This window comes from Diceros bicornis, chromosome 5 (genome assembly GCF_020826845.1).
Source record: "Diceros bicornis minor isolate mBicDic1 chromosome 5, mDicBic1.mat.cur, whole genome shotgun sequence".
NCBI lineage: Eukaryota > Metazoa > Chordata > Mammalia > Perissodactyla > Rhinocerotidae > Diceros > Diceros bicornis.
Genome location: NC_080744.1, coordinates 29465535 through 29472993, shown reverse-complemented (window position 1 = coordinate 29472993; position 7459 = coordinate 29465535). Strand labels below are relative to the sequence as shown.

At 37.7% G+C, this 7459-nt stretch overlaps 1 protein-coding gene across 1 annotated transcript; it reads left to right on the top strand.

Annotated features, from left to right (window-relative positions):
• The first annotated feature begins 2713 nt into the window (after positions 1 to 2713).
• LOC131405528 (olfactory receptor 11G2-like) lies at positions 2714 to 3682 on the top strand. The gene has a single exon (XM_058540507.1). It carries the CDS (start codon positions 2714 to 2716, stop codon positions 3680 to 3682), a length of 969 nt encoding a protein of 322 aa, XP_058396490.1.
• Positions 3683 to 7459: the final 3777 nt, after the last annotated feature.

Below are 7459 nucleotides of genomic sequence, written 5' to 3'. Positions count from 1 at the left end.
TCCGTCACATGCTCTTCACTCTGTGGGGTAATATGTTATTCCCCCTCTCCAACTTCTCGGCACATATCCAAGGAGTGCGTTAAAAGTTTGTGGGCCCTGTTACAAATGCCAAGTTTTCTGCATAAAGGAATTTACTGACAAGTGCTTTCTTCTTGCTCTGAAAATGTAAATATCTTATTAGAATAAAATTCCGACAGAAAAGTTTGAAAATATTAATTTTTCTCTCTTCCCCAAGTCATGGGAAACACATTTATCTACTTTCCTTTTTCCTTTAAAACATTAATGAGTGTTGTTTACAAACAGGTCTGGGGAGTTTGTGTGGAAATGTGTAACTGATTAATTACTGGAGGTGGATTTATTATCAATATTATGATGAATTTCATTACTTGTTCAATAGAGAAAATATAGAAAATCTCTGTCTCCACTCTGATATCATATCTCTCCAACCTGTATATTGCTCTCAATTTCACTAATTTAATGTGTCTTGGTTTATGTGAAATAACTCTTCCTTACATGGCAAAACCATTCAGCACCTGTGCGCTTTCTATTTCTTGCATTTATAGGATTTTGGGATTATAACTTTATACAGTTAGTATTCTCCGGAAATACTGTAACAGGAGACCCAAACAGGGTAAGTATTGATACTGATTTGATATGCCATTGTTAGGGTCCCATTGTCAGTGAAATGACTAAGTAAGACAGCTTAAGGGAGGTATCAGGACAGAAGCCAGAGCATAAAAGACAAAAATTAATTGAGTCTAAAAAATTCAGTCAAATGAGTTATGAAGATAACCACTAAGAATTGTGTGGCAGCTAAATGAGATTTTTCTTCACTAAAAGCAGCAGAATAATCTGTGGGTAACCCATAAGTTAGGATATTTTTGTAACTTATTCATATCAATTGCCTCTTACATTACTATTATGCTATTTCTCTCTTGGCTTCTGTATATTTTGTACTCATTATATGTACTTAAGCACAATTTAAATGTTTTCAGGTTAAAATCACTCTATTTGTCATTTCTAGTAACTGGCAAAGAATCACTAGCTCCATAGCTTTCTCTAGAGAAGATGGCATTTATTCTTTCTCAGATGTATGACAACCTCAGCTGAGAAAATCATATAATTATTCAGGATAAAAATCCTAAATAATCTTTTTAAAAAAAAATCTTACTACACAATCACAACAGATCAAGAGAGAATCTATGTCTTCTAAGATAAAAAAAAACAAAAAATTATAATTTGTGAAATTCTGGTACCTTCCCCACATTGCCCCCTGATATGATGTGATTTCTATGGGGAAAAAACAGAGAACTACCAGGTTGCATTCAGACTTGATACAATCTCCACAGCCTCATGAGCAATGAGAACCCATAAACAGCAGTCCTTCCATTTTAGATGCCAAATGTGATAGCCAAGAGTAGGCTTCTAGGGAAACAAGACACATAACAGTTTTGATTCAATAACAACAAACTAGAGAAAGGGGGGAGCAGGAGTGAGTGAAGCAACATGTTCCATGTTTCAAGGTTGTCTCAATAGAAAATGCCTAGAACAAGCATAAACATGTACCAGAGGTACGTGTGAAGAAGAGAAGAAAGACCAAACATACAAAGTAGCCATGAAAGTAATATGGAAACGCCACTCACACAAATCAAAAAATTGTTCTCTACTTCACAACTTTTTTTGCAGCAAAACTGGCCATATCTAGTCACATTCAGTAGTCCAGTCACTCAGAGCAGTTGCTCTCCTCACAATCAGTTGCCCCAATGGCATATATACTTTTCACATTCACAAGAGAGTATATCAAAATTTTCAACCAGAGAATTTTAAGTGCCAGAGAGTAGGACTCTTCCCCATGTTATGGAGCTGAATCCAACAGGTTGGAAAATATTTCTTTCTTTCTTTTTTTTTTTGGTGAGGAAGATTGGCCCTGAGCTAACATCTGCTGCTAATCTTCCTCTATTTTGTATATGGGACACCGCCACAGCATGGCTTGATGAGCCTGTGTATGTCCGCACCTAAGATCCAAACCCACGGACCCAGGGCCACCAAAGCAGTGTGTGCAAACTTAACCACTATGCCACCAGGTGGCCTCGAGAGAAAGCATTTCTTATATATCAAACACGTGTAGTATATGGTTATATAATATAGGATCTATGCTGGAACCAGAGGGTCCCTTTCAGTCCTCACTTTACAAGACCATAAACAAGCACAAAAAGAAATATTCCCTGCAGTGTTTCATTGTATCTCAGTGAGACAGAACCTTTTGAAATGTCTTACTGTAAGTTGCACTTCATTTGGTACTATTATCAATATTATTAATTATAATAAATTAATTTTACATAATGCTTTAGAAGGAAATTTCACATACACAGATTTGTATCTACTACACTCTATATGGTAAACAGATAAGGAAATACACAGAAAGAGGTTAAGTAATATAATCAAAATTACAAATTTTGCACTGCTTATGTGTAATCCAATATCCTGACCTAGTTTACTGATTGCCCCAAACCATGTTTTCAAGTGTATTATTATTTGCATCTTACCAAAATGAAATCATGCTCTTGGGGAACAGGCTGTGACAATCACAGTTTTGTTGCTTTAACAGAAACCTCATTGTCTATTAACTCTATCAAAAAAATGGTAAAGAAATTTGGTGTTTTCAGGAAGAACCAGCATACTCCATTAAAGTGCAATAACCAATGTCATCTCCATGTCTTCCAGACTAATGAACGCATCCAGCAGAGAAACCACCAGCTCCGTCAGCCACTTTATCCTCATGGGCTTTCCCTCGAGCCCAGAAATGCAGCTCCTCTACTTTGGACTCTTCTCAGTAGCCTATACCCTCACCCTGATGGGGAACTCAGCCATTGTCTGTGCTGTGAGGTGGGACTGGCATCTTCACACCCCCATGTACATCTTCTTGGGCAATTTCTCTCTCCTGGAAATATGTTATGTCACCACGACCATCCCTAACATGTTGGCCAACTTCCTGTCCACCAGCAAGTCCATCTCCTTTGTGAGTTGTTTTGCGCAGTTCTACTTCTTCTTCTCTTTTGGGTGTGACGAGGGCTTCTTCCTTTGCATCATGGCCTTTGATAGGTACCTTGCCATCTGCCGTCCTCTGCATTACCCACGCATCATGACTAAACAGCTGTACACTGGCCTGGTCATCTTTGGATGGTTGTGTGGGTTCATCCTCTTCCTAACCCCAGTCGTTCTCATTTCACAGTTGCCCTATTGTGGCCCAAATATCCTCAATCATTTTATGTGTGATCCTGTCCCATTGATGATGCTGTCCTGTTCTGAAGACACCACCATCCAGTTCACTTACTCTACTTTCAATGCTATTTTCATGATTGGCACCTTTCTCTTTATCCTTTGCTCCTACGCTCTGGTGATTCTGGCTGTGCTACGGATGCCCTCAGGGGCTGGAAAACACAAGGCTTTCTCCACTTGTGCTTCTCATCTGGCTGTGGTGATCTTGTTTTTTGGCTCTGTTATGGTGATGTATGTTAGGCCTGGATCAGGACACCCAGTGAAAATGCAGAAAATTGTGACCTTATTTTATTCTGTGATAACACCCCTCTGCAATCCTCTAATTTATAGCCTCAGGAACAAGGAGGTAAAGGCTGCCCTAAGGAAAGTCTTTGGGACTAAAATACCTGTTCATGACACATAACTCAGAAGTCACAGTGACCCAAGTTCCATCACAACTTATCTTCATAAGATATGAGAAAGATAATACTCTAGAGAATTTAATAATTTTGATTAGGGAACTGTTACAGTAAAGCCCATTATCATATTAAATATCACTCACTATATGATGGGTTAGCCTTATTTAAGAAAAAAATTGTCTTAAGAAAGTTGAATTCTTCCTATATAACTGAGTTTCCAAAGTAAGTATAAATCTGCTTCATATTTCGGAATTGGAGCAACATATAAGGATGTAACGTAGGTCATAAACTTGTTTTGGGATGAACACTGTAAACACTGTAAAAATTCTCCCCTGCTGGTAGTTACTGACTGAGAGGAAAGATATGTGCATGAAGGAAGTCCAACCTTGCTGGTGTGAGCTTATCACTACCTCCAAAGAATGATACATGTTTTTTTCTGTAAGGAGTTTCAAGAAACAAACTAATAGCCTTAGCTGGATATTAAGTAGATCAAAGAGCACCCAAAATAAGAATTAGGAATTTAGTGGCTATTGTTTATCTCGAATAGGGTTAAGATATAAGCTAAATGTACAGGGCCAGGCGTTAGTCAGGACCAAATCCAGTGTTAATTGACAGGTTCTAGGACCATATTTTGTTTCAGTATTTTTGCTACTCGACATATTTAAGTATTATTCAAAATGTCTCTAAAGATCTTCTCTTCTTTAAAATATGTGACCACAACTGTCGGTTTGATAACATATTTTAGTTTAACCATTGGCCACCTATTTTTTTCAAGGATAGCTCTAAAATGTAATGAAAGGCAATAGGAATATAAGATTCGATTTACAGAGCTATGTTTACAGCCTTCAGAAAGTTATCTATTCCACAAAGTGAAGTGCAACTGTAATTGGACGTCCTTTAGGAAAGAACCGAGGATTTGAGGTTGTCTGGACTTGGAACAGCAGGATTTGGGGCGGGTGCCATAACAAAAGAGAAGTTTTCTCTGTTCTATTTCAAAGAAGCAAGGTGAATTGAATGGCTGGGCAATTGACTGGACAAATTATTTACATAAGTAAAAAACCTTAATTAAGAACTTCATCCAAAATATCTTTAATATAAGTGTAACATGCTGATGTTTTCCTGATTATTTTAATCATAATTTCCCTCTGGGTGCTTATGCTTCATTCATTCTACAGTCATCTATCTTTCTTAGCAGATTGGGGAAAGAGATGAAAACGTGTGGTGATTAATAAAATGTACTGTTGATTGTTTCTAACGATGTGTGGTTTCTGCATTTGTAACCAACTTCGAGGTAATAATTACTAGGCTGTTTATATCTCAGACTTTCCATATCCTGGGAAGACTTTCACCTCATATTTCAGGTTGCTGCCACTTAATGGAGTGAAATCCAACTTATTTACTAACTTTTGCTGAATTGGGACTTTATAAATTAAGAATATAGCGATAACAAAATTTTAACTTCAAATTTGCATAATTTATTTTAAGAAACGTACTGTTTATAAGGATCCAAACAAAAATCTGTCTTACTCAATAGATTATTTCTTGTCTTCATAATTTCTCTCTCACACTCCCCTTAACCACTATCAATAAGTTACATTCTTTTCAAACCATATAATAAATTCTTTCCTCCTCACGTACAGAGGACAGTCTTGCAGCCTACTGCCTTTATTTCAACAATATACACTAGTACTGGAGTGCTTATCAGCTGCTAGTCACTGAGATAAATCATTTATATAAACTATTTCCAAATTTTCCAACATAGTTTTCTAGGAATAATACATATGAAGTTAATAGGAAAAGAAAAAGAAGTCTGATCAATTAAAAAAAAAAGTCCTATATTTAAATAAAGCAAGTTATGGGTTATTCCAAATTAAGCCAATTCCTGAAGCCTTCAAGAACATCATAAACATTTTGAATCTCCAAAATAGATATATTAGAATAGAGCTTTATCCAATTTTTCCAGGATATCATTCTTTTCCCTCAAATCCCCTCATGGAACTATTAGTCCACTGAATATGTTTTGAGGACAGTCACTTCATTTAATATATATAACAATCCTCTGGAGCAGTTTATTATCAATACCATGTTAATAAATTAGAAAACTAACAGTTTTAGTGAGGTTCAGCAGCTTCCCTAATGTCACACAACTAGTAAATGATAATGGAAAGAGAAGGTTATTGCAGCAAATGCTTTTGGTGGGCTTCTATTTTCAGGTGCAGCTGTGTTGAACAGATCAATGTGAATTTTAACTCATACTGACAGTGTCCCACTCGAAAAGCACCACATATTGTTCAAATTTCTGTCTCAGAGGTTCTCAGAAGCCACCAGAGCCCCCACAGCCTATGTGAGAGTGCAGCCCTGAAGAGTTATGGGGTCAATACAGATGGAGGAATGCATCAAATGTTTATATTTCTGGGAGATATTTACTACGTATTTCAGAGTCCCTGGAATCCAGTCTCCTTCTTCAATAGCTTTTCCTCCTCCTTCTCTTACTCTCCCTGCTCCTTCTTGCTTCCTAAGATCACTTCTCAAATGTAACATCTACACCCAAGTCCTTGTCTCAGGCTCTGCTTTCAAGAGAGCCCATATGAACACAATTTGGTAATATAAAGGGCTCTAAATCAAACCTTCAGTATGAGATCATGGAAAGATGACAGCAAAGACCCCAGTGTAGGGAATAAGTCAAGCGGTGATAACACCTGGTATAGAAGAGGATGTACTACCTAAGACTTTCATCTGTGATAAATTGGGAAGAGGCAAAGGTGGGAGGGAAGGCACTGTCTATACAATATCTCTAGCACTTGAATGGGTTGGAGACAGTGGTAATTATAAGAGCTGTGGAGTTGGGTGACTTTTTATTTCCTTGACATATTTAAGAAAGAATGACAAACTGAAGTCAACTAGTTATCAAGTTAGGGCACATCTCCTCTAAAATAAAAGACAAGTTGTTATATTTTGTAACCCCTGCTACTAAGAAAGAGGCACAGGATTTGATGGGACTCTTGACATTTTGGAGGCTGATGAAACCAAATTTGTTGAATATTGCTCTGACACATTTACAAGTGATTGACTTGGAAGACTGCTGGTTTTGAGTGAGGCCCAGAGCAAAAAGAAACCTCTACAATAGGTTCAGGCTTCTGTTCATTTTGCCCTGTTGCTCAAGCTATATAGATAAGAATAAGATGTGATGAGCATTATTAGACTTGTAGAGCATATCCCTAGAGTCCTAACAAGGTATGATTTTTATTGCACAGAACTACTCATTGTTTGCAAAGGAGATCCTGATTTCCATTGAGGGAAAAAACCTGAGGATCTTACCGTGGGAAATCAAGTAGCTATGCAAACAGAGCTTCCCACCATGAAATACATGTTGTCACATCCACCGAGTCATAAATTCAGTCAAGAACAGCAGCAATTCATGATGCATCGGAAATGTTATATTAATGGATGTGGCCAGACAGGTTCAGAGGACACACCACCTATCTCTGCTGTACCAACACCTTTTCCTTAGCTTACACCTGTGGCATCGTCAGAGGTCCCCAACAACTAGTAAATGAAGGAAGAAGCAGCTCAGTCCTGATTCACGGATGAGCTGACTCAAATATTCAGTGGACCCAACAATAGGCATCTGCTGCATTCAGCCTAACTCAGAGGCTAACTCTAAATCATGATGGTGAGGGCAAGTTCTTCCAGTGTGCAGAAATGAATGCTGTAAACTTAGTTGTCCAGTTGTATGATGGGAAAAAAGCCTAAGGTAAGGATATGCATGGGCTCTTGGGCTG

What these genes read in the sequence shown, in the direction of transcription:
- LOC131405528 (XM_058540507.1), top strand. Translation starts at nt 2,714, where the DNA reads ATGTCTTCCAGACTAATGAACGCATCCAGCAGAGAAACCACCAGCTCC.